General features: G+C 41.8%; 2 protein-coding genes across 2 annotated transcripts in view; one reads left to right on the top strand and one right to left on the bottom strand.

The window, feature by feature from the left end:
- The window catches only part of LOC104695640 (germ cell-specific gene 1-like protein), a 10,725-nt gene extending 7,177 nt beyond the window's left edge, over window positions 1-3,548 (bottom strand). The window contains exon 1 of the mRNA XM_010409569.4: window positions 1,069-3,548. Within this exon, the coding sequence (XP_010407871.1) occupies window positions 1,069-1,378 (310 nt within the window). The 5' untranslated portion in view covers window positions 1,379-3,548. The remainder of the gene's footprint in view (window positions 1-1,068) is intronic.
- On the top strand, window positions 3,540-27,721 carry GLP2R (glucagon like peptide 2 receptor). The gene is made up of 13 exons (XM_039562399.1): window positions 3,540-3,880; window positions 9,245-9,353; window positions 11,700-11,804; window positions 13,686-13,807; window positions 15,896-16,002; window positions 16,600-16,756; window positions 17,214-17,373; window positions 19,370-19,430; window positions 20,628-20,697; window positions 21,143-21,231; window positions 21,825-21,963; window positions 25,879-25,920; window positions 26,873-27,721. The coding sequence occupies exons 1-13, from the start codon at window positions 3,782-3,784 to the stop codon at window positions 27,188-27,190; spliced, it is 1,578 nt and encodes a 525-aa protein (XP_039418333.1). The 5' UTR covers window positions 3,540-3,781; the 3' UTR covers window positions 27,191-27,721.

Raw genomic sequence — 27,721 nt, 5'->3', positions numbered from 1 at the left:
GATGTGGGTGTTTTTTTCCAGCTCCTAACTGCCCCAAGTCAGAAAACACAAGCTTCCATAGCAGATGCACAAATTACACAACCCTGGTACTCATAGCACGGACAAAAGGCATCTTTTGGACACGTAGTTTGCTCTGATCTTTGACATTTACCCCGTAAAACTGCTCAACTTACAAGACCTTCTGGTAGAACTGGACCTTCAGGACAGGTGACTGCAAAAATATTTGCATTTTATGGCATAGGTAACAGCTACTGAAGTTCTGTTCTGGTTGCCATTTGTAAACTGATCAGGACAATAAGGGGGAAAAACTTAGTGTTGATCTGGTTTTACAGTAAAGGCTTGAATTCTTGAACCAGCATTATACAAAAATCCAAAATTGACTAGAAAGTTTCTGTAATGGCAAGCTAATTTCATTCTACCAATATTTACATATTCAGAGTGAGACCCAATTAAATGCCACCACTTAGAACTAGTAACTCTCCCTATCATGCTTTAGCAGGGTGAAAATAATCTTCTTCTGCTTTGATTTATGGAAGGTGAGGTCACAGTAAGAAAGTAGAAATATTTGTGCTCAAGAGGAAATCCAGGAACTGATTTAGATCCCACAGATTTATTAGTGAAAGTTATTTAAAAAAAAAAAAAAGTCAGTTTGTGCTTTTTATGTTGCCATAAGGGATCAGAAGCAATCATTTAAAGCAGGTATGTTCATTTTTGACTAATGGAATGAAAACACTGGAAAAATTGAACACTTTCCTGTTAAAGTAATTTGACTTGCTGTTATGGTTAGAAGAATAAAAACCAAATAATCTTCATCTGTACCACAACTTGTCACCCAAATCAAAAACACAACCTGGCACGCTAATGTTCTTTGCCGAATTCATTAGGAATTTTTAAAGAATTGACTAGATGGTACCCACTGAGGTCCTTTTTGCCAGAGAAGAGCAACTTTTTAAGGCTACAAACACCATAAAAGACACACGCGATGGCGAAGCAGAGGGGAAGGGGACACCAAATAAGGAGGGATAACTGTGATTACTTCCTTAAGTAAATTTCCATGGGTTTACTCACCTTCTTCATTTATCATTTCTTCACAGGAATACCAAATCCCAGCATGAAAATTTCGCTCCACAAACTTGTCATCTCCCGTCTCCCAGATGTACTGCACAGCCTGGCTGCTGTTGCCATCGGGGCTGTTGAAGCGGATGCACAGATCCCCTTTGCTGTCTCCTTTACAGAAAGGTTTGGCAACTTTCCTCGTCCCTTCACACCAGTGGCTGCTACTGAACGCTGTGATAGAGAAGACTAAAGAGAGGAAACTGAGAGAAAATGCTGCTGAGGCTCTGTGCCGTCTGTCTGCCTCTGGGATTGAGGCTGGCATCCTCTAGAACGGCACTAGCAATTATTCTAGAAAGTCCCTTTTAGAAATTCATGCAGCTATCTGCCCAATGAAACACCTTGCCTGTATTTGCCATCCCATTCTTCATCCCTCTCAGAAAATTGTACTAGCTTAGGAGTTTAAGACGGAGAGCAGAGATCTGGGCATGACCAGAAATCATGTGGCAGGGGAGATTAAGAATAAAGGACAGTGTTGCTTGGCAGCAATGTACTGTGAAAGAAATATGAGGAAGTGTGACAATAAATTGTAATTTTCCCCATGAATCATACACCGAACACAGAAGCATTGGAAGTACCCCAGTGTGCAACCACTAAAGTTTTATTTATACAAACAAAATATTTACCTTGATCAGAGGTGGAGTCAGACTGATGGAATATCTCTGTTTCTTAGCTAAGGAATAAATAAAATCTCGCAGGTCCAAATGCTCCTGTAACACTGAACGCTGTTTAAATTGAACACATTGTGACTCTTACTATAAAGAAACTCGTCAGGAGCTAAAACTGGTTGGTCAGCTATGGAATTTCACAGCATGCAGCACTGCCCAAGACCACTAAAAGGTGACTGCATGTGTTCAGAGTTCCCCCAGTGACAAATGAAAGTCATAAATTGCCTGTCTTTGCTGTTGATGGTTTCCTGGGCACTGTCCAGTCTGCCTCCATGAACACATAACACAAGTTTTGCCCAGGTTAGGTGAAACACTGGAGAAAATGCTGAATTATCCTTATTTTATATGTGCATCTTCTCACTCTGTGAAATTGCATTTCTTTTTCCTTCATCTAGGAAACATTTCCCACCTTGATGTGTTATATATATATTGTTTTTTCTGCCTGTTTGATGATGCAAGTAAGTTATGCAGAGAACCAAAAGGAGCAGGGGTGTTAGTAATTCACTACTTCCTTTTACAACTGTAAAGTCAAAACGTGTGCCCTGGAGGAGAATGGTACCACAGGACAGACTCTGAAGTCACATATGTGTCTTCTAATGAAAATAATTTGGATTTGCAAGACAACTCTCTACCCAAAGATGTCAGAGCTGGAGAAGCAGTTGGCTGGATGTGCCCCAGCATGAAACTCAGAGGAGCAGGATAAATGCCTGCCCTAGGCTGTTATGAAGAGCTCAGCTTACAGAGCTGGCCAGTGAAACACCAAGCAGGTCTGGGCTACAAAGGCAGAGCAGAGCTCACAACCCAAAGGTCACACGTAGCTTGAGGCAGGAGTTATTATCTCCTACAGCTTTGTCTCACTGCATTTTCACAGGGGTGTAGCACTTGAGAGAGCAGGAGTGGGAGCAAGTGTGAGAACAGGAGGAGCGGGAGGGAGGGAGGGAGGGAAATCCTTCTAAGGATTAACCACTTCTCTGTGTTTCTACTCCTATGAGTAATCTGCATATGGCTTTATTTAAACATATTTTGAGGCCTGTGAAACCGTAGATACCTTCTGGTTGACAACTGAGATGTTCCACAGACAGTTTTCTGCTCACGCCCTAGCAATGCTGGTGCCACAACTTTCAAGTCAAATTTTTCATGTAAGAATGCTCTGTTTCATAGGAGAAATGTGTTGCATGAGCATTTATTGGTTAGTTCTGTCAAACTGTGAAAAAAAGAAAGAAAATAAGAGAGGAGCAAATAGATTAGCTGGAAATTCCTTCAAGCAAAGTGTTATCTGCAGTGAGTTTTGCTGGAATAAACCGAATGCATGCAGGTAACACCAAGGCAGCCACGATCCACCTGGAAACTGAGGCTTTGAAGAAACACTGAATATCACTGAACTGTAGTAAAACTTTAACGGCTGGTAACATAAGTTTTTTCACGTATAGATTCTCCCTGATCCTGCACTGCCTGTGCATATTTGACAAAATACCATCAAAAAGCATAAAACCACCTATTACCCAGCTGCTTTCTGACAGACAACCAGAGCCAGCGAGCTTCCTACACAAAGTTTTTCTGTGTCCTAAGGTGTCGTTTATTGGTTTCATGAGGTGTGTATAAATACATCTGTGTGTTTTTGTGGAGCTGGATTGCATTCTGGAAAAATCACTGGCAAAATTCCTGTGGAGCTTCAAGGAACAGGAGCAGCCCTTTAATGTTTTAATAGCTTTCTGACTTCTTATTGGCTAATGGACAGGCTACAGTAAGCAGAGTTGCTGTGAAGTTTAGACTAAGCTCTCTCTGCCTTTAATCAGAAAAACCAAGACGTAGTTGGAGTCTAGCAAGGCAAAACACATCAGGAGACTTCCTCACTTACTTGTAAAGAAGATTCATGGAACAGTGGCATTCTTAAAAGAAGACCTTTTCACTTCTCTCTATTTTCTTTTTTTGTTTTGATATAATTGATCTGTAGTAGAGTGAAATAGCAGCATACTGGGGACAAATTTATTCAAACGGGCATGGGGACACTTTTTGCTCTCTATTCCAGCATGGGACTCTGGTCCAGGATACCTCCAACATCTGCCAGCTCTATCATGATATTGTTTCTTGTGAAACAGGTAAGCTAATTCAATAATTAATAATGGACAGTGAATTCCTAGCACATAGCGTTTTAACTGCCACAAGCAGTGTGTTTGTATCAAAAATCCTTCCGACATAACAATTGCTTTTTATTACAAATTTGTCATGAGAAATAATGGCTGCAAAGCTGCAGAGTTTTATATTAACTCTCCCTGACCAGGTCATTCATTACAATTTTATTCTATTAATCCTCATTCGTAAAGTGAATAAATCACGTTTACAACCATTTACACGATCACTTTTCTTACCAATATTGATCGGTATTGAATTACATTTGGTTTTCAGTTTTCCTACCAGATAACAACACTATCATGGATCTTTTTTATTTTCTACTGTTTTTACTCTGTTCTAAACCCAGCTTTGATTTGTTTCTGGCACTACCTTTTAGCCTTTTAGCCTTTGTGTGAAGGGTGAGCATTGAATCTCCAGTTTGTGAAAACTGGCATTACTGGTTTCATTCTGCACCTCACAGTCCTACAGAAAGCAAATAAATCTGTATGAGATTTCTGCCTTTATTTCTTGTACAGATCCACTAAGCCATTTTGGTTTTTTCCCTAAATCTATACAAAATTCTAAATGCTTACTTCTTTTTTCCATATTGCTTTATAATTTGGAGGGGGTTTAGGTATTTAATGACAAAACATCTCAGTGGAATTCACTTCAAGGAAATTTTCATGTAAGTTTTTAGTAATTATTATTTATTTATTAATATCAATCTAGATTTGAATAAATGTTTTAAACAACTACTGATATTTGGTAAATTTCAATTTAACGGAATAAAATTCACACATATATTTAGGGTACATTTCTATGCAGAGTATGGGCATTAGGGCAATAAACAGACTTACTTTAAACTGAAAGTAATATGGTATTTATATCCACTTATTCTCATTTTCTTGGATTCCTAAGAAAGTGGGTTTGCAGCTGTGTGTGCTGTAGAGCCCATATCTATGTTCCTAACATTTTTATGAAGAAAAAGTTACCAGGAGACAAATCCTTTTTTTTTTTTTTTTTAAGAAAATATTCCTAATATTTTTGTATCATTCAAATCCAGAGCTTCTCTGCTTAGAGCTTCTGTTTATAGAACTGAAACAACTCTCAGATTTGTGAGACACCTCGGCCAAAGCACTGGTTCCATCAATGCTAACAGAAAATCTCCCAAGCACTTCTGTGAGATGAAAGCTTTGCTAGACTAATCACAGTGAATTAATTTGTCATAGTGGTTCTTGCAACTTCTTCAAAGAAGTATGTGCTGTGTTTCTTTATATTTTATTTCATAAGAAAGAAACATTTAAAGGAACAACAATCATAAATCACTGTATCTGTATTTTCTAGCAAAAGCCTCTATAGATAGGAAAAAATATCCATCAGACTAAACCTGGATCATGGCTGAAAGAATGAGTAAATATTTTTCAGCTTTTATTTTTAGTTTATGCCTAAATTGAAGGGGTTTTTTCTGTCCGTAAGAGGGTAGTCCGAATAAACAGAAATATTTCATTGCATTGCTAGCTTAGTATAAAAAAATTAAAAGGGTGAAATCCTGACTGTACAGTGGTCAGTTATGAAAAATTTAAATTTAAACCAGTCTGCAACCATATGTAATCCATTTCCTAAATGAAACCTTCAGGCAGCATTTTCTTCTGCATCCAATGTGTTTCTAAAGAGTGGTGTCTTCTTGGTGCAGTTTGTGGGTGCTGAGCAATCTAAATAAATGGCCAGACACTTCCAGGGAATTTTGATTAAATTTCCTTATGGGTGAGCTTCAGCACAAGTGGGGGTGAGGCTTGAGGGCTGAGGCAGTTCCTTTGTCACCAAAAAAATTTCAGACAACCTGAAATCATGTCCAGCGTAGGGCAGAAGGTCATGGACTTTCTGAGCTTCTTTGTTGGACCCTGGAGTTTAATTTTCCTGAGTCAGAAGTCCTGGTTAAAAGCAGTGGCTGAATGGCAACTGAAACATGCAACAGATCAAAAGCTGAGTTTCCACTGGCTGAGATCAGGGGAAATGTACCTGAAAGTTTGTGCGAACTTGCATGGAGCTTGCACTGTATCTAACCCAAAACTCAGATCATAATAAAACCTTCCTGGGATTTGTAATCATGACCTGTACCAGCTGCAGGGAGGTTATCTGCTGGGTCTGCTCAGAGTAGAGCCACAGGACCCACAACCCATCCCTGGCAGTGCCCAAGGCCAGGTTGGACAGGGCTTGGAGCAGCCTGGGACAGTGGAAGGTTCCCTGCCCATGGCAGGGGGTTGGAGCAAGATGGTCTTTAAGGTCCCTTCCAACCCAAACCATTGTGCAGTTCTGTTGTTCTTTGAGTTGTCTCCTCTCACATGACAAACCCAGAAAAAGCCTCCACAATCTCAGCAGTGATTGCTGTGCTCCTCACCTTGACCCAGACTCGAGACCATCCTCCTCCTGAGGGAGACTGAGCCGCTCTCTGAAGAACCACGGGGACACGGATGCCAGGACACAGAGGCAAGCCTGTCTCTGACTTTTTGTTGGCTCCTTTTCACACAGTTCAACAGACACAGAACATCAAGGTGTCTCCCTTCATTTTACCTTACCTCTAAAGGCTGTTCCTTTATTCCCACTCTACTCGCTTTGCCTTCTGGTGGCAGCTTAGAGGTACCGTGCAAGATTCCCATTCTTGTGCCCCAGGTCCCAGGGGGAATGGCATGAAGCTGGGTCAGGGGAGGGTTGTGTTTGATACCAGGAAAAGATTCTTCACTCTCATGACCAGCGACAGAACTTGAGGTGAACAGCAGGAGGCCGGGTCAGGGGAGGTTTAGGGTGGATATCAGGAAAAGTTTTTCATCCAGAGGGTGCTGGGCACTGCCCAGGCTCCCCAGGGAATGGGCACAGCCCTGAGGCTGCCAGAGCTCCAGGAGTGTTTGGACAATGCTCTCAGGGACAGGGTGGGATTGCTGGGGTGTCTGGGCAGGGCCAGGAGCTGGACTGGAACGATCCTTGTGTATCCATTGCAGCTCGGGACATTCTCGGATTGTCACAGGACAGTAAATAACTCTCTAATTCAGTTCATACAGAAAAGGCTTAACAGGATGTCCCACTGCTGAAAAGACTGATATCTTCTCCCTGGGGCACCTGCATCAAAATCTTTCAAACCAAGAAGGGAACAAGAGCTGATTTCCTCATTCCCAGGCACTGCCAGCATTCTTCAGCCTTTCACTATATTTATGTCCTTTCCCCAGAGTGGAGGCTCTGAATAGCTGCGTACAAACAGCAAGTTTGCCTTTTTTAGCCTATTTTTATTGGCAGTCCCCATGTAAGTATCTGATGACCAATTCACAAGTTGCTGCCATTCAAGTCATCATGGTTTGCTGTTGAGTATCTGTTTATTATTTCTTTGGAATCATAAACCTAAGGTGATTTCTTAGTCTTTTAGATCAACCATTAAGGAAACTTGGGGCAGCCACAGCTACTCTGTGAAATGTTTCATTTTGATTAGGTAATTTAATTTTTTTTAATATGTCCTTCTAACTGTATTTAAAATTAATTTTTCAGGTCAGCTGACAGCTCTTAACTGGTTTTTTGTCAGCTGCAGCTCTGATTTTATGTAGACTTGATTTTTTTCACCAGAAAGTTTTATGGTAGAAAACAAATTTATCTCACAAGTACTGACATCAGTAGTGACCAGGTATTGGCTATCTGACCATGCCTGCAGATTTGAGGAAATGGACAATTCCACAAGGAAGTGATGTGGAACTGTTGCTTAGGCCCAAACTGCTCCTCACTCTTGTTGAGTGAACTTCTTCATGACTGTGCATCAGCCTCATCTCCAGGAATGGAACCAAACAAGCTGCCAGGTAGCCACTGTGAGGTTTCCTTTGTATTTCCTTGGCTCTTTAACGCATTTGTTTATTAGAAATTGAAGTGTTCTTCCTTAAACCAAGCAGTCCTCTCTACAAATGCGTCATCTCCATGTCTCTGCCTCTTCAAACGAGGTTCACTGACCCCTGAGTATCTGAAGAATCTCCCCTGGCTCCCAGCATTTTGAGGCCTACATGAGGGAAATGCCAAGATGCTTTTTATTTTGGAAACATGCATTCCTTTCTCATGGCTGCTGTAAATATTCTCTCCTTATCTTGCAAGCCCATCCATGAGGAAAGATTGTAGTCTTTCTACTCCCTCTAACTTACAGTGGGGTGTCTGGAAATTAGCTGAGAGACTAAAAGCAAAGTATTGAGCTGGCAACATTTTACACAACAAAAACGTGCATGAAGCAGTGATCCTTCGTAAGAGCTAGCTCACAAGAACACTGCTCTTGTTTTGAAAGTAAATAAATATTATTTTCTTTACTTAAAAAAGCCAACGAACCATAGGTTTAAAGGAACAAAGGTGAAGTTCACAGCCATATATTGTTCTGGTTATACATCTCAGCCCTTGGCACATCACCACGCTCAGACAACATCAGGACAAGCACAGATGTGTTAAAGGCAGGTTCAAAGAAAAGTCCAGACAAAAAGAAATTGACTTTTCCTGGAGAATTGAAAGGCATCTTTTAGTAGAAAGATTGTTTTAGAAAACTTACATTTTGTTTGCTCTCCAAAATTTGCTCATTGCAATTGGCAACATTTTCAACCAGTAATGAATTTCTCATTTTTGGCGACTTCTAGTAACAGTGATCTTTGACTGCTGGCCTGCCTCTGGCCTCTCAAAGCCCTGGTTTCAGGAGACATGGGGGCTTATTGCACAGAGAGTGCTTAGGTTGGTGTTCTTTTCTATGGGGAAATAATGATCATCATGCCAATACTGAGCCGTAAGCAGCAGCTCCCATTATCCTTTCTGTACCACTCAAATGCTCCTAATCGGGCATTTCTTCACTAGCCCAAATCACCAAGCATTTCTGCATTTAATTCTTCTGGTTTTGGCCATTGCTAAACCCGGGACAGTGGAAGGTGTCCCTGCCCATGGTGGAGGGTTGGAATGAGATAATCTTTCATCTTCCTTCCAACCCAAAGCTTTCTGTGTGTCTGTGATTCTATGACTCCTGGAGAAGTAAGAGTTCCATTCCTCCATTCCTCCATTCCTCCATTCCTCCATTCCTCCATTCCTCCATTCCTCCATTCCTCCATTCCTCCATTCCTCCATTCCTCCATTCCTCCATTCCTCCATTCCTCCATTCCTCCATTCCTCCATTCCTCCTCTCCTCTCCTCTCCTCTCCTCTCCTCTCCTCTCCTCTCCTCTCCTCTCCTCTCCTCTCCTCTCCTCTCTCCTCTCCTCTCCTTTCCTCTTCCTCTCCTCTCCTCTCATTGCTTATAATGGAAGGAAACTTGCCATTAAGGTCTAAAAGGTTCTACCTGATTTTTCTCATGTACAGTATTTTCACTCCCAGGCCAAAGGGTCTCTGCTGGAGAAAACCACTACTGGATGGAACAAATATAAACAGGAATGCTTGAAAATGCTGCAGGAATCATCTGTGGATGGTGGTAAGGAATGAAACAATGAAGAGATGTATGGAGTAACACTGATGAATATGCAAATATTGTCTTGCTTGCTTCACACAAGTGTATGTCTGTTCCTAAGTTCTAAATGTAGAACAATTCACCTGGCACAAATATTGGCCTGAAGTCCCTTTTTTATTCTCCTCCCTCTGTGGCTTTTGGATTCTTAGATGAAGAGCAGCATACCTGCAGTGTCTTCTCCTGAATCCATGCCTCCCACCTTTGACTGGGTGCTCAAAGTTTTACACTGTTTGGCAAAAGGGAACTTCACAATCTGTCATTATTTCACTCCTAAATGTATAAACTGTGCTCAGCTAGGTGTCTGTCTTCAGGAAGGGATGGCACGGGTTTGATTTGAGTAGTTGGAGAAGTCCAGGATGTAGCTGGGAGAGAGATGACTACTGTTCACCAAGGAGAGATGAAAAGTGGATCTGTGCTCCCTGTTTTGTACTCACTGGCTGTAGGCAGGTATTGAAAGCACCCTCACCAAATCTGTTGGTGACTCCAAAGTGGGAGGTGTCAGAAGTCAGAGCCGTTTGTGGAAAATAAGGAAGGAGAAAACACAGAAAACCAGAGAAAATAAGTTTCCATAAGTTACTATGTCGCTACAGTCAAGGAGGCAAGGAGACACTGATGAGAACTGCAAGGGGGACAAAAGACTTTGTGGAAAGCAGGGAAAGCAAAGCACAGAACTAATGCTGACAGGAAAGAAGGAGGAACATTAGTGAGCATCCAGAAGTCAATAGCCTGGTGTGCAGAAAACATTAGCATGATGCAAAAGAAGATTGTATTTTCCCAGGGAAGCAGAGAATGAATGATGGCTTTCGTGGCAATCAGAACTAAGCCAGATGACCCCAGCAAGATATCAGAGGGCAGTAGTTTGTAGTAGGGGATCAAGAGAACTACAGGGACTCAGAACTTCAGCTTCCATGAAATTGGAAAAAAAGGTATTTTTCTCGTGGCAGTCTCCCCAACCGACGCTTGAGCAAACCTTGATCAGAAATTGGGGAAAGGAACAATAAAGGTGCAGCTATAAATGTTAACAGCTACATGGGTCATAACACCGATGCTTAGCCTCAAAGGTACAGCAGAGTAAGTAAGAATGCACATCCTGTGCTCTGTATTTCAGCAGAAACACCCCAAAAAATGCTGGTGAGATAGCACAGAGCTGTCTTTCTTGCTCCCTGTGTTCTTCCCACACAGGTTTCTCAAAGTATTGCTAAGTGCTATGGCAAATAAAGCAGGATATACTCTTCTGCAAAACCATTTAGGATGAGCAAAACCATTAAAGTTAAGAGAGAAGAGCTTTGGCTTTATCCTAAAAGAAAGACAGAAATTAACCAAGACATCAATGCATTTTATTTTATGTTGCTGTCACCTGACTGCACCATTTCAATTTGGCATTATCAAAAGTTATATCTTAACCTTAAATCCTGTGCGTGATGTGATACCTGTGAAGATTAAAACTGAGTTAGTCTGAGATGCTACCAGAGATACAACCTCTGGTATTATCTCTGGGAATGAGAGATATTGCCCAAAGGCTAAGAGGAGTCACTGTCACTGACAGACGTGGTCTGAGCTGAGAACTGGTGTCACAGGGGTTGGGAAAGGTGGAATGTCTTCCATTTACCAGTCTGCTGCATGTACCCAAACCAGTGAGGGGTAACATGGCTGGGATCTGACTGTTACATTTGGACCTCAGAGGCCTCAGGATCACACAATTATAATATCAGAGAATCACAGAACATCCTGAGCCGGAAGGGCCCCACAGGATCATGGATCCAGCCCCTGGCCCTGCCCAGACACCCCAACAACCCCACCCTGGGCACCCCTGGCAGCGCTGTCCCAACGCTCCTGGAGCTCTGGCAGCCTCGGGGCCGTGCCCATTCCCTGGGGAGCCTGGGCAGTGCCCAGCACCCTCTGGGGAAGAACCTTTCCCTAATATCCAACCTAAACCTCCCTGGCACAGCTCCAGCCGTTCCTTGGGTTCTTTCCCAGTCACAGGGAGCAGAGATCGGAGCTGCCCCTGCTCTGTCCCTCGAGAGGAAGCTGCAGACCTTGGTGAGGTCTGGCCTCAGCCTCCTCGTGATTTTAAGCAATAAACTTCTCTCACAGTGAAGAGTGTAAAGCCTTCAGGACTCAGGGAAGAAGGGCAGCACCCGTTTCTGCTCTGTGCATGGAGCATTGCACAGTGAATACACAACGTTTATCTGCAGCATCTTGTTGCTCTGGAGTAGCTTGCAGGTTACCTGGAACAGCACAGAATGGTTTCCATGACTGCCCATTGCCTGGACAACTTTTTGTAAAATTTGTATTTGCTTCTCTCCCCAGGAGTACATTGCAATGGGACGTTTGATCAGTTTGTTTGCTGGCCATACTCACCCCCAGGAAACGTCTCTGTTCCTTGTCCTTCATATTTGCCATGGCTGGAAAATGGTAACGTGAAAGTTCTAACTTGTCTTGGATTGTGTGCCAGGAATTCAGCTGGAGGGCAGGTGGTGCTTGTCTATCTTGCCCGAGTGTCCTCTGAAGTGGATAAGTGAGAAAGACTCTCAGCTCTTTCTACTGCTTCTGAACTGAGGCACAAAATCATTTTCAATGTTTGTTTGCTCTTTTTCTCCATCTGTGCTCACCACAGCTCCGTATTGTCTGTGGTAAAGCAACATTTGCCAGGTCATGTAACCATCCTGCCAGGGCTTTATTCGTAGTAACAGATTCAGGGTTCAGCTTCTGAGCTTCAGCTTCTGGGGTCCCCACTGATCCCAGACATGAAGCTCTCTCCCAGAAACCTGGACAAGCCAAACTCAGCGGCATTCCGAGCTGTCACCCCTCCAGTGGGCTGCAGCACACCACCAGCAAGTGGTGTGGTGAGCAAACCAGCCTTCCAAGCAGCCTTTTCCTGCAGGGAATGCAGCAGGGAGGCTCAGGAATGGGGGAATACCTGCAAAGGATCTTCAGATTTCATTTAAATTACCAGACGGAAAGCTGTAATTTAATTTGTAAGAGGCAAAAGAGAAAATATTAAAGAAGGGGATTCCTGCTTTAGATGCCACAAGTAATTTTCTGTTTGGAGTCCAGTGCTCACATGTGCTGATTTTCTCCTAATAAAATAGAAAAAAACTGCAACTTGTCAAAAAAAACCCCACCAAACATCTTCAGCAGCAAAACTGTTGAAGACCAAACAACATTCCTTTTCTCCTAAAGAAATGAAAGGGCACTGCCACAGACCAGCATTTCTGCATGCTGCTAAACAGCCTTTCTTAGCTGCTTTTCTCATACCACTTAGAGGGACCAGTTCTGCCTGAGTTCTTTAGTTTATGGGAGACTGCTACCAGCTGCTCACCCCAGCTTTCTCCAGGCCAAGCCACACATGGTTTGTTCTTTAATATCATTTGTCCTTTTTTGATGCTGATAGGCAGTAAGAGACCAAGCTTCTATCTAGTCTCCCAAACTGCTTCTGCCAACCATTTAGAACAAACCCAGCTCTCTGTAAGAAACAAAAGCATCTTGCCTCTGTGGAGTGGAGACTCTTTTTTCTTCTCTGAACTTCTACAAAAGCAAGATTTCTGGTCCCATTTCATGGAAGGTTTAAGGTTTTTCTCAGTGTCCATCACAACAAACTGCTCCCAAAGCAATTCTGTCAGCACCAGTTACCCTGAGCTAAACAAGATGTTCTGGTTGTTGCTGCCACCCTTAAACACTTTCAACTCGAAAATGATCAAAAAAGCTTGGGTCTGATTAGAAATAAATGGATGGCAGCTGTTAAGGACAACATCAAACAAACACTAACCAGGGTCCCCATACCATTCCTCTGATGCTAATTCCTAATTAATATAAACTAGGATGATGCAGTGAAAACCAAGAAAATTTCATCAGTTCACCCCACGTGCTGAAAGGGCGCCAGAGCACAGAAATAAAACACCAGCCTGCAACACCAGGTGTTACAGAGGAAGATCATTCCCCAGTCAAATCCTTTTGCACTTTTGACTGCACAACCTGGTCAATGAATTACCCATTCATGAGCTTAATGAGGAAAAATGAATAAAGTGAGATGTAGGCTTTTCTTTTGGATGTACTGAATTGTAAAAACCAGGTACATTCTGGGAATTTATTTCTGCTAGATTACGTTCCGACTTTGTCCCATGTAAATATGAAAAATGCATTGACAAAGACAAAAGAAAAGTGGGTTTTATTCTTTTTTTGAGTATGGGTGGTGTGGACTCTATTGTGGAGGTATAAGGCAGAAATCTTTCAAACGTGTATGAAAAATGAAATCTCTATTTTGACCTTTCCAACTAAAACTCTGTTTACTTTCAGGAAGTGTAGGACATGTATACAGAGTCTGCTTGGATGAAGGGATTTGGCAAACAAAGGAAAATTCCACAGACATTTGGCGGGATAGTTCAGAATGTTCTGAGAAAAATCATTTCCAAAAAAATGTAAGTATGTTTTATATTACGGTTAATACTTTAATCTTCTTAAACCTTTCTTGAGTAACTGACAAAACATTTCCATTTAATACCTGCAAAGGATCTTCAGATTTCATTTAAATTACCAGATGGAAAGCTGTAATTTTATTTATAAGTGGCAGAAGAGAAAATATTAAAGAAGGGGATTCCTGCTTTAGATGCCACAAGTAATTTTCTGTTTGGAGTCCAGTGCTCACATGTGCTGATTTTCTCCTAATAAAATAGAAGAAAACTGCAACTTGTGAAGCAAGGGAGCATCTCAGCATCTCCCCAAATCGCTTTAGTCTATCAAAGTCAGGCAACTTCCCTTCTGATCCTTCCAGCATTTAAAGAGCCTTTTAGCATTTAATGAGCTGTTAATTGGTTATTTCAAAGTTAGCTGGTCAGAGACTGGAGGATTCACCCTAATCTAATGCCATCCTTCCTGTATTTCTCATACTGCATCAGCCCAGGGGCTGGACTTTGTCAGCCAAACTTCTTTTGCCATGGAGTTCAGCTTAGCAGATGTCAAAATTAGGTCTTTTAGGTAAGCACTATTACCACTATTTTTTACTTTTTAATACTGACTGAGTGCTGTTTCTTACTCTATCAAGTAACACTGCTTTGCTGATTAGTCATGAAACATGATTAGTTCAGTACCTCCATGTATTACTATGTTTTTACTAAGCTCTTTATATAGTAAGTACATGAATTTCCAAACTTTCAAATGCAATAAATATTCGTAAGTTACGAGTGTTTTCCAGGGTTTGTTGCCCATTCTGGATAGCAAATTTGTTTCTGCAAGACATATTATTTCATCTTGTGTGACAGCAGACAATTTCTCTGAAAGCTTTAACTAGCTTTTCTACCAACACTAAAGGTGGTTTTGTACCTGTTTGTTTTATTTAATGGCACCCCCCCAAGATGTTAGAAATAACCCAGAGCTGGTATCTGCACACATCAGAGGAATCTGCTTGGTTGCATGTGCTTTGGTGTTGCAAAATTGAAATAGCCAAGGTGATAACTCGAGCTTTTTACAGGGTTCTTGCCTGCTGGAATGTTTCCATGGAACAGAGTGACTGATGGCTGGGAATCTCCTGCACCCACACTGCTTTCCCTGGGCCCTTTCACCCTCTGCAAGAGAGGCATGGCTCACTAGCATAAAATTGTTAGAAAAAACTACTGGCAGGAAGACAGTGCTAAAGCCCCTGGTGCTGAGTCGTAGAACAAGAAAAACAGCAAACTCCCTGAGGAAAAGGCACAGGTTCCAAGAAAACCTCTGTAGGCCAAGTATGGATTATGAAAGTCCCATATCCTGTATCTCACATTCCCTCTTCGGAGATGCTTTCCTTGGGCCAGAAGTGTGACTAGATGAGAGGTAGACATAAGCAGCTAAAATAGAAAAAACTTAGGAAAAAGAAGTGTTAAATTAGGCAGATTGAAAGGAAATGTGTGCAGGGCCAGGAGTTGGACTTCAACAATCCTCGTGGGTGCCTTTCAACTCAGGATGTTCTATGATCATCTGTGAAAGTGTGAGTGGCTCCCTTCCTCCTCCGAGGTCCTATTTGTCATTCAGAGACATTCAAGATACCCCTAATTTAATAATTTTTTTTTCTTTGAACACAAGATGGAAGTCAGTCTGTTTCAATATCTCTAGACAGAGCTGACTCTCAGGTTTGTACAGACACAGCTGAGCAGTAACTCTGTCTCCAGGCCACACACCCAGCAGTGCACCTCTGTGTGCAGGTTCAGTGAGAGGATCTCTGCAGCTGTGAACCCACCAGGAGCCGTCTGGTGCATGGAATCACGGCAATGTTGAGCTGTGATTTGGACTGCAAATGCTGTTTGTGGAGGAGAAGGCTGGGAGTAGTCTGTGAGTGCCTCTGTATCTAAAAAGAAACTAAGTCTGGGTGCCAGTGTCTTTGTCAGACCCTGATTTCAAAAGGCAGTGCAGAGAGCAGGGATCAGAATCCTCCCCTGGCTCCTTGCAACTCAAAGAAGGTGAACCCCAGAGTTTCTGAGCTGTGTTTCTGCTCTGTCCCCCTGTCTACATAACATATTTGTCCTCTTTGTTCCCAGGAAGAAGAACATAAACTACTTACCACACTACAGCTGTTATACACTATAGGGTATTACTTTTCTCTCATCTCACTGGTATTGGCTCTGCTTATACTTTCTTTACTCAGGTTAGTATAAATTCACATGCATTTTAAAAGGACAGAGTCCTACTCTCATATGCTTCTTTTTATGAAATTGCAGTTATTATTTAGTTTCCAATATTCCAGTACCTTCCAGCCTTCCAGTACCTGAAGGGGCTACAAAAAGGCTGAGGATGAGCTTTGGACAAAGGCAGAGTGATAGGACAGGGGGAATGGCTTTAAGCTGAAGATGGTAGGTTTAGATCAGATATTAGGAGAAATTCTTTCCTGTAAGGCCCTGGCACAGGTCATGCAGAGAAACTGTTCCTGGACGTGTTTAAGGCCAGGTTGGATGGGCCTTGGAGCAACCTGGGATAGTGGAAGGTGTCCCTGCCCATGGCAGGAGGCATAGAATGAGATGGGCATTAAAATCCTTTCCAACCTGAACCATTCTGTTGATTCCATGTAAATAACTTGTATTTTTCTAATGGGCAATAAAATGCAATTTCCAAGCAAAATCCATTGCTGGGAACAACATGAATACAACAGTTGCTTTGCTGGGTTTTTGTTGATTTTTAAAAATCTTATTTCTGCAAATTAGATCTGTTCCAGAGGATTCATACATTATTTTTTTTTCTCCCACAGAAAACTTCACTGCACGAGAAACTACATCCACATGAATTTATTTGCATCTTTTATCCTGCGTGCCACAGCAGTTCTTATAAAGGACACTGTCTACTACAAGATTTACTCAAAAAGACCAAATGATGAAACTGGATGGATATTCTACCTCAGTCCAGAGGTAATGTTCATAGCTAATAGTAAATGTGTGCTTCTAGTGGTCGTAACAGTTACAGTTTTTGAAGTTTGCCCTACAGCATCAAGTTTTGAGCTGTTTGTTAGTTGAGATTTGGATGCTGAAATTTTGTTGATAAAATCTTGATTGTAATAGATTTATTTTATGTGAAGGCTTGTATAGAAAGAACATATCAATTAATTTGTAATATTTAGCCACTTAAGCAAGGCAACTCACACTTTCTAGCTTTTAGAAAGAAATCTCTACATTTTTTTGGCACTTATTTAACAACATCTCATTCGTGACAACTGTGAATAAATTATTCTTGTTTGATGTTGTAGGAATAGAAGTTGCCCATGTCAACAAGGAATATTATCTGCAAGATGTTAATGATGACCATTACTTTAATAGCTCATCAGTAAAAATTCTCACATACAGACCACAACATCTCTCCTTCCCACAGATTGTAATCATTTGCAGGACTGCCCAGTTTTTCATGCATTACTTTGTTGGGGCGAATTACTTCTGGCTATTGGTAGAAGGAATTTATCTGCACACATTATTGATAACTGTGGTACTCTCTGAAAGACGACTGCTGCAGGCATACATTGTGATAGGATGGGGTAAGTCTGTACCTGTTTCCAAGTCCTGATCATGTGGTGCTTTGCTGAGTCAGTGGAGGATATTTTGTAAAGAAGAAGAAGAAAAAAAATCTGAATTCTGTTTTATTTGTTAGTTTTGAAGACAGCGACTGCAAATGAAGATCTGTCAGCAGTGGTACATTGGCTGCAGTTCGGTTTGACCTGCAGGTACAGGAAATCAGGGAATGGTTTCATAAGAAAACAGGTGCCTGGTGGGCAGAACAAGAAGAAATTTCCTTAAATTTGACTGTATATTGCCATCACTGAATATTATGGTACTTCCAGCATTTCCTACCTCATTTCCTTCCTTTGTAATAGAGCACCTCTACAGCGAAAATGCCAACGCATCAGCAAGTTTCATTTAGATGTTCCCCCTCTCAGCTCACCTGAAAGCTCTAAGGTGTGCTGTAAGCCAGGGGACAATCTGAAACACTGCACGAGTCAGGTCTTATAATTCAGGCATTATCCAGGAAATAAAGACAATTTAAAGGTAGTTACTTTTGGGGGTCTTTTTCACCATCTATGCCTTGATTTCCCTGTTCCCTCTCACATTCCTCTTTAAAGGACCCCTGTGCTACATTGGCTCTCTGAGCACACAGGTTGCTGGTGCTCCAAGACCACTCTCTTTCATGCTGGTTAGTGTTGTTTCATTCTTTCATCATGCTTCCTACCTCTCTAAATCCCTTTGTTGCTTTGATCACCAGCTTGTTGGAATAGGGATTAGTCATTTCATTCCTTGTTCAGATTGCAATGGACAAGTCTGTTAGGAAATTTGCTCCCTGCCATACGAGTATTAATAAAATTGATAATTTGCCTGCTGGTCCTCTTCTATTGGTTGCACACCTGCATCATATTCACCAATTTTCTAAAGGCTTTCCCCACTCATTAGCTTAATTTTTTATTTATATTTATTACAATCACTGCTAAGATGGGAGATCTGGCATCTGTCTTACAGATATTTGTAGTACCACTGCTGCTGAGGCAGCAGGGCTGAACCAGGGCTCACACTGACACTTCCTCAGCTGCTGCACAGGAACTGCCTTTGATAACCTCACCTCATCATCCCGGGTGTCACCTTTCCTCGTGAGACCACCTCGTATTCCCCTGGATCTATAGTTCTGTTCCCAAGTGCTCCATGCCCCAGTTGTTCTTGCAGACCCTCTTGTTGCACCAATACCACCTCCTACCCAAGTGAGACTCCTTGTATCTCTTTCCCCCTTTTACCTACTCAGAAATCTATTCTCTTGGAAAGTATTTTGTTTCTGGTCCTTTCCCTGTGTTGCCACACTCCAGCTTTCTCCATGACCTTAGCCAGTGTCGCAGGATCCTGAATAGTCCCTGTTCTGGTCCCAGTGTCCCACACCTCCTTTAATTTCTGCCACATCCACCAGAAAATCTCCTGTGTGTTACTGGGCTAAAAATCCAGTGGAACACCTGCTTGTAGCTCATGATTTGAGACCTGTGCTTGCACACTTGTAGTCCATTGGAATAGTGCAGTAATCCTTTATTTTAGGGGTTTTTTTTCAGCCTGCAGTCTGTGATCTCCAGGAAGGGGTGGGGGCAACAATAAGGGGATGGGGATTCTCTTGAAGGGGTCCAGGAAAACAATCCTTTGTCAGCTCTTTTAATTAACCAGGCAGCATTCCACACCTTGACTGAAAACTCCTTTCAGGTTCAACAACTGCTGCCTGACGTAGTCTGCGAGGCCTCGTGTGCCAATTAGTTCGAATTCTCTGGGTCAGAAATTTAGGAGATTTCAGCAGATCAGCAGTGTGTTTGTGTGCAAATGTATTTATCAGTCTGAAAATGCAAGATTCAACTACACCATGAAACGTCATTTTGCATTTGAACTACAAATGGGGAAAACCAGGGTGAAGTTGATTTCTGTACAATTGTCAATAGAAGACTAAAAAGCACAAATCTTTGCACCACACACTTCTACAAGCTTGGCTGTGATTGACTCTTCTTTCCTTTTCAGTTGTTCCAATCCTGTTTGTGGGCCCTTGGGGAATAACCAGATCCAAACTGGAGAACACTGGGTAGGTTGCTAAATAAAATGTGCCTTGGAATACTGGATTTCTGTTTGCTTAGCTGATTTCTGTTTGCCCTGGGCAGTACTTGACACAAGAAAATTGTAAGATTATACAGCACCTATTGATACTTGTTATATTTTCAAGGTTCCCTTTAGTACTTTTACATCAAACTTCTTCTAGGAATTCTCAGATTTACTTATGCATAAAGCAAGGAGTAGAATGAACTTTCACTGCTCCTGAAGTGAAAACTATTGCAGCCAATGTTCATCCATTCACGTGAAGCAAACTGTGCATCAGCATCTTCATGGAGAGCATCCTCTCAGTACGAAAAGGAGACCAGTGCTTTCCTTGGAGACCGTCTACACTTTGAGTTTAATTAGAATTCACTGCCACTTTGTAAAAAAAAAAAAATAAATTGTAGTGGAGGCTAATGACAAAACCTGATAGTCACTGAAAGCTGGTGTTTGGTGAGGGCATCAGTGACAGTAACATGCACTAGTAAGCATCAGTTCCTGGTCTTCAGTGGTGCTGTTGGTGAGATCACATAAACTCTGTGGTTTAGGTACAGTATCTTTTGTTCTCTTATTTTTTGTGGTTTCCTGGGAATTTTATTTGGAATGCCAATGTGGATCATAAGCAACATCCAATTCATAATGATGGTCTTACAGAGTTAGATGTCATGTAAATTGTAAATGACAAGCCAAGATCCTACAGAACCTGAAGCTAATTAGCAAGAGGAGACATATGCACAGGACAAATTAGGAGGTTAAAGCAGGAGAAAGAGAGACAGTTTCAAGGAAACAGTAAGCATCCCTTTGAGCAGATCAAGAAGCATGGTCACAATTCCTGGTTTACTCATTTCCAGTCTCCAGTTTCAGATAGATAATTTAAGGAGGATGAATTTCATTATGAATTTTTGGTGTCATGTACATTTGTTTTGTGGATTCAAAGACTGAGTTTTCCGGATAGTTCTGAACTTTATGGTCTAGGAAAACCTTTATCAACACTCCTGTGGAAAGATCTTCAGAATAAATACAATTAGAGTTGTTGGTGAAACTCTTCCTAGTCCAATTCCAGTTCTTTAGGGGGCCACCTGAAAAAGTTGAACTTCATCAAGTTCCTTTTGAAATAGATATACAAGTTACGTGAGCATTCTTTTTTTTAATTTCTATGAAAAGAATTATACTTTAAATTACTCTCCAGGTGCTGGGGGACAAATGAACACATGGGGATCTGGTGGATCATCCGAGGTCCAATGATGTTTTCCATCACAGTAAGAATTGTATAACCTGTATTTTTTTCCCTCCTTGCTCTTTGTAATTAGTGCCATTTTTGTCCTTCAAAATTTTGGAATAATTAAGATACAGTTTCCTACTACAGAAATATCAAGGGGGACGTAAAATGACAGAATGGATGAAGTTTTGCTCAAAAAATGAGGAAGCAGGGTTCTGTACTAAAAAATTGAGATGTAATTTTATACTGGGAGATCATGTATCAAATGATATGTCAGGCTGAATAAGGTGATGCTAAGTTACTCAGCTTTGCATATTTAGTATGTGACAATAACCTGCTTGTATTCCAGCCTCATCACAACTGCATTCCAGTTATTTGGCGGCAGGTTTTGCAAGTGTTTAATATCAATTATACATTTATTTCGTAGTTAACTGATTAGTGTCATAAAATTTATTTTAAGTAAACCATATGTATTTTCCTTCAAGGTTAACTTTGGCATCTTCTTAAAAATCCTCAGAATGCTGATTTCCAAACTGAAAGCTCAGCAAATGACCTTTCATGACTATAAATACAGGTATGTAGTAAATGACACAGAAGTCCTGGCCCCTTTTTAAAACTTTTGTCACATCAAAAACTTGCCAGTTTGCCCTTAAAGATTTACCTACCACCACCAGGTGTAATGGATATTCAGAATATGATGTAGGAAAAGCGGCTCCACAGACATTTCCTTATCTGAGAGGCAAAGGCAGGTCAGCACCTGTGTGCTGAGTTTCGTGGGCATTTTCACAAAGCCTTTTCAGTGCAGTGAGAGCTCTGCTCTCAGGTTTCTTCTCTCACACCTCTGGCCTCTGCTGCTGTGACACATTTCTCCCTTTGTCACCAAAATTCAAGAAGAAGAAGAAAAACCCTCTAGCACTATGTTTGTAGCCTGCTAGAGAATCAGGCATCACTTTATTGTGCCACGGAAAACATTCCATTTACCCATGCCTTTTAACTAGACTTTCCACAGGTTTATACACACATTATTCACATCACAAAACTGCTATTACCATTCAGAAGTTAGAATATTAAGGGCATATTTTTGGAATAATTTCTTTGTCTCTGAGTTTTTGATTTTGGCACCAAGGATGTTTAAAAAATACAGCAATCGAATATTTTCTTTTTAAGACTGGCAAGATCTACACTTGTGCTGATTCCATTGTTGGGGATCCACGAGTTTGCATTTACCTTCATCACTGATGAACAGGTGGAAGGACTTTCAAGACATATAAGACTTTTCATTCAGCTGACAATGAGCTCATTTCATGTAAGTACTGTTTTGCAAGCATTATTTTAGGGGTCATAGATCCAAGTGCATATTCTGCTCACCACAGTTACAGTGAATTCTGATTTAATATTATGCCCCAACCTACAATGTCTCTAAATACACTACTGCAGTAACAAGATAAACCTCTCACAAATGCATACTCAAATACAATAGTCCCAAACATCAAAAAAAAGGAGTCTGACATTTTCAGGAACAAGGTGTCCTCTGCTCCCTGGTAATAGTTAACAGCTCATCACAAAGCCCTGGAAACAGGATTAAAATGATCCATTTAAAACACTCCCAGCCAAAATCATAACAATGTCTGCCTCATCCAAGGTTTGGGCTCCATTTCCCTAAAGGATGTGTTTGTTCACCTTATCTGCAAAGTGACCCTGTGGACTCCTACGTGTGCCTTCACAGAAGTGCTGTACACGTGCATCAATTTTCAGTTAGTTTAAGGAGAAAATTTGTCAGAGCCCTCCCATGGATGGAGCAGACAAATGGACCAGCATCTGCAGGTGGAAAAGAAGTTTCTCACCCATACAGCCAGGAGTGTTTTACAGGTGTTCACCTTCAATCACCCTGACTCAGTTCTGTGTGAGTAGGCAGAAACCTGAGGTGAGGAAAGGAGTGTGACTGTGGCAGCTCCTTGCCCTCAGATCTCAGCTGCAAGACTGAAGGGGTACAAGAGCCACACTCCAGTAAAATAGCCAGCTCTAAGCAGTCCACATTCCAGAGTGAGTTGTTACTGGACCTCAGTGGTGATTCTCAGATGGCCACTCATGCACAGGCACAGGGTGTGCTTCCCAGTAACTATTTGCTCTCCAGTTTGCCAAGCCAAAGAACTGGACACTGGCACAAAGCCCCGTCTGAGTTCTGCAGCCCTGCTAAGTAATAAATTTTTCAGATAGTACTAATGAACCTGCTCAGCAAAGCTGTCCTTTACCTGTATCTTCCTGCCTTGATCTTCCTGGGGCAACAGGACAGCGATTCCCAGATCTTTATTTGCTGCAAAACCCAGTGACCTTGCTGGCTGCAAGTGGCTGCTCCTCAGTAATTCACGGCTCTGACACATGCTGCCCACTGCTGCAGCCTGAGGCATGAAGCCATCGGAGCATTGCTGCACTTTCCCCACGATTTCTGATGATCCTTGGGTTTAACCTTTGCATAAATGCACCTGTGCTCTGCTGTATGTATGCATCAGTGTTTTGACGCTGTTATTGAGGCTACGCTTTAAAGTTGCCACTGCAGCTTGAGGGGAAAAATGTCCTGAGTGGCAGCAGAGAATTCCTGCAGAGCCACAACCCCAAGGAGCCTGCTGACATGGTGTTCACAGGATCACGGAATTATTTGGGTTGGAAGGGACCTTAATGCTAGAGTATAAGTTCCTTGGTTAGACACAGCCTTACTTGGAGAGGTTGCAGTGGCTAGATTTTATTTTAAAAGCACAGAATCATTTTAAGTGAGGATTTTATTTACTGGCTTGTGCAAAGAAATCTGATATATAAACCAGCTTACTCATCCTTGCTAAAGAACACAAACTTCATTCCTTTTAGAGAAACATGCATGCGCTTGGCAGCATGTCATGCTTTAGAAGCAAAGATCCATTAAAAAATACCCAAAGATCTTAGCCAATGTTTATCGCAGATTCTCTTTTTTAGCTGCAGCATTATTTATGAAGGGATTAGCCAAAAAGCACATAAACTGTACACAGTTACATTTGTTTAGTCTGTAAATCTTCTCAGTAGTTTTAAAAGGCAGTTAAACTGTTTTGTTAAAGAAAAACAATTATCCCTGGGATCTCAGCTGAAGGTTTAACTCAAACATTTTCTAGGAGCAAAAAATTAAATTCTAAATAGGAGTTCTGCTGTAGGTACGATGCTGCTTTGCTTTAGAAAGTGGAGCAATCTAAACATCTTGGCTCTCTTGTGCATGGGAACTGTTACCCTCAGGAAAAACCACTGGTGTCTGGTGGAGAGAACCCAGTGATGTGATGAGTAATTGATCATGTTGCCATTGTCAAGAGAACTGAAGAACAATTGTGAGGCTTGTATGTGCATCTGTCCTTTCCTATTGGTGTTTCTGCTAATGAACCATTCTTCTGAATTTCTGATTCTTCATTTTTCACTTGCCCTGGGATAATTCTGGAAATGTGTTTGAGAAGTCACAACATATCAGGAAGGTTTCTAAGTGTGAAAATCAATTTATTGGGAGAAAAATGAGTAAGCACTAAAGAAAGCAGGGTATAAAGTGAACATCAAATATAAATAATCAGCAAAGTCTTCCACCTTCTGGTGTGATTTTACAGTGCTTCTGCTTGTCACTGCATGCTCTGATCCTGCAGCAGTGAACGAGATTCACAGAGGTTTTCACAAGCTGAAATCAGCCCAGGGATGTTCCCACAGGCAGCTCCTAATCTGGTGAGTCTCTGCCTTTCTCACACTGGCTGTCACCAGGCTTAGCAAGCACAGGACTCAGCACTGCTGGGTAGTTCAAATCCTATTTCTGCTTGTGGTGCCTGTGAGGCCAAATTTAGAGCTCCTACCCAGCAGAGTCATGAACTTTCTACCCCCCCAAAAAAAGAGAACTGCATCCAGGAGTAGGAGAAACTCTGCATAAAAAGTTGCTTTTTAAGCTAGCAGATCTGTATTTAGTATAATATATTGCAATACATTTAAATATTTAAAATATTAGATGATAATACATTATATTTACGCAAGGTAATTATTATGTTACAATTTGTACTTAATATTATCTATTATTAACTCTGGTGAATTCTATCTTCCTACCATAACCCAGACGAAGCATGAAAAAGGATAGAAATAAAATACAATTTTTTGTATTTTAAAAAGCAATTCTGTTTGCTCTTCCTCCTGTCCCCATTTCCACTGGTGTTGCAGATAAACTGCTTCTTTTCCTACTTACTGCACATATGCTGAAGGAATTAATGACTCCAAATATTTCAGGACTGCTAGAAAATTAACAGCAGGCTCAGAATGCTATTGGTTCATGCTAGGTGTAATGAAAAACGTTGAAGCTTCTGTGTATGTGAATTTCTTTTTAAACTTTTGTCTGAGAAAAGCAGAAGCATTTCTGGAAAAGTATCAGTGTGAGAACAATTGAATGCTGTCAGCTGAGCTGCACCTTTGTCCTGGGACTCAGAGTGTTTATTTTCTTAATCAGAACTTGTGTCACAGCTGCCTTTAAACACACCAAAAAAGGGCATTTCCTGAAGCAGTGGGAATAAATCTGCATGTCTGTGGGGCTGAGATGCAGCCTGTAAGCTGCTTTAGTCTGACATCAAACACAGAGAGGCAAATGGAAAGAATAATTTTGGGGTTGGTTTAAAACAAGTTATATCTCCAGGGTTTTTTAAGGTGTTTATCTAAATCGGTTTCAAAGGAAAAACAGCAATTCAAAATGGTCAAAAGACTCAATATAGCTGAACTTTGAACTAACACTAATCACTTAATATAGAAATAATTTGTAAGAAGCACCCAAATGAGATCTGTCTCAGTAGACTCATTCACAAACCCAAACAAGCATACAGATAATATGAGAAACCAAGCTGCATTTTTTTTTTATTTTACCACGTTTGGAAATAGCAGCAGTCACAGTATAAAAGCAATAGCTTGGGAAAAAAAGTACTATGTGGTAGCAAAATGAGGATAAAACTGGATTTTATAGTCTGTTCTTCAGCATCTGCACAAAATGTGCCCTGCACTTGCCAAGGAACTGCACAAAAACAAGTGACTGTGTACTTCATTAAAAACAAAATGCTGGCAGCTGGTTTCCTTACTGAAAATTAAGGAGCACTGTTTGTATTTATGGTTTTAACTCTAATGTCATCTTTAAATTAATGCTTCAGGTATTTCTGCACACTGACTTTTTCCTCTCACTCCCTTTCTCTTGCAGGGCTTTTTGGTAGCAGTTCTCTATTGCTTTGCTAATGGAGAGGTAAGACACAATGCTGAGAGAGGAGTTTTTAGCTCATTAGTAAAGTATCTTAATGACACCAAGAAGGATGAACGCGCTGAGCAGCTCTGTTGATTGAGAGCATGTATGTGTTCTTTTGAGCTGGTAAAATTGTTCTGTGTGAAGAGAACAACAAGAACTACCACAGGTTTGGACTCAAATGCAAAGTATTTCCATTGAAGCCTGAGTGGTGTCTGAAATACCACTAGAGGTTTATGGTCACCCACCTAAAACCCAGTCCTTTAATCAGCTGAAACCCCAGACTTTCTGCGGTAATTTCAGAACTACTTAAATAAAAAAGAGAGCTGGCACTTGTCTGCAGTAGAGAACTGCTTGTCTGACATTTGTGAAGGGCACAGAATTGCCAGCAGCTCTCATCAGCAGTTGAAAGTTGCTCTTTTGGCCTTCTACCACCTGGTCCAGCTGAACTCTCAGGCCAAAGTGCTGCTGCTCAGAGCCAGGGGAAGCCCCACTCCTCCACACGGGGCTAGAGCCTGTCCTCCTCTGCAGTGATGGCTCCTGAGGTGCAGGCAGTGGGACACTCAGTGCAGAGAATTTCCATCAGGCTGCCAGATAAAAGGCTTTAACAAAACAAGCCAGCTACACCACCACAACACTTGGGCAAAGCTGCGTGGTCCTCATTTCCTCAGCCCCTGCGCCTTCCTCCTCCTCCTCACTCCAGCAGACTGTAAACAGGAGTCACTTGAGCTCTCACAAGTCAGAAGGAAGAGGTTGGACTCTTCAGATTGATTTAGCAAACAAGGCTGTTCCTACCCTACAAGGACCCCAAGAGGTGCAAGGTGAACCCCGAAGGGGCAGGAAGCTCAGCACTTCACAACTAGTGAAGTGTTAGATACAACTAGTATTTGTGTTAGTGAACTACAAGGTGGCCACATGCCATTAGCATGACCAGACTATTTTCTCCTCCCCTCAGGTGAAAGCAGAGCTCCAGAAGCAGTGGTCCCGTTTCCTGCTGGCAGATCCCTTCGGCTGCAAACTCTGCTTTCTCGGGGAAAACATCAAGTACCTCAGGAAATGTTCACAGAAACAGAAAAAACAGCACCTCAGCAGCAAACACCACTTCTGCCCGGAGGTGAGCAAGCCCTGGGACATGCAGGTGCAGCAGGTGCTGAGGAGGCAGAGGACAGAGCCCAGCCCAGGACCCCCCCAGATGAGCATGTCCGACAGCAGCGAGGGAGAGGTCACCATCGGAGAGACAACCGAGGAAGTCTTTGAGGAAAGCGAAATTTAGAGAGCTGGGGCAGCATCTCCCAACAGCCAGGGCTCCGAAAGATCTTTCACCTCCAGACTGTTCTGAGCTCTGGAATGTGCAGTGCAAGGACGAAGCCGTTGATATCCCAGATGTTCCAGGTTTCTTGATCTGAGAAAAACGTTTTCTGGATGTTGCTAACCGGTGTGGCTGGGTAGAAGAGGTCATCGGGATGGATCACTTCTGCTTTGAGCTGACATTTCTGCTTTCGTGACCTACACCAGGCAGCAGGATGGACTCTGGAAATCAGGAGGCTCTGGAGACACTGCCCTTCGAGTCACACAGTGAGAAGCTGTTATTTTCTCATGGGAGTGGTTCATAAATAGAGAGACGTGTGTGGCAGACTCCTTTCTTCACAGACTGAAATCATACCCCATCTCAAGAAAACCACCCCAATTTTAGACCAAACCAGACCAAATATATATATATATATATATATATATATATAAAACCCCAAAAAAAAACTTGGGAAGAAGCAAACTTTTGATACATTTTTGAGCATCTTCACCTAAA

This window comes from Corvus cornix, chromosome 18, assembly GCF_000738735.6.
Source record: "Corvus cornix cornix isolate S_Up_H32 chromosome 18, ASM73873v5, whole genome shotgun sequence".
Lineage (NCBI taxonomy): Eukaryota > Metazoa > Chordata > Aves > Passeriformes > Corvidae > Corvus > Corvus cornix.
Note: the sequence above shows the minus strand (reverse complement) of the source record. Positions and strands in the feature narration are given on the sequence as shown.

Bases quoted from the DNA above. Each gene is read 5' to 3' on its own strand.
- GLP2R (XM_039562399.1), top strand. From the start codon at position 3,782: ATGGGGACACTTTTTGCTCTCTATTCCAGCATGGGACTCTGGTCCAGG. The intron at 13,808-15,895 runs GTAAGTATGTTT...CTTTGTTCCCAG, and splicing joins AAAATCATTTCCAAAAAAAT to GAAGAAGAACATAAACTACT. The intron at 16,003-16,599 runs GTTAGTATAAAT...TTTCTCCCACAG, and splicing joins CTTATACTTTCTTTACTCAG to AAAACTTCACTGCACGAGAA.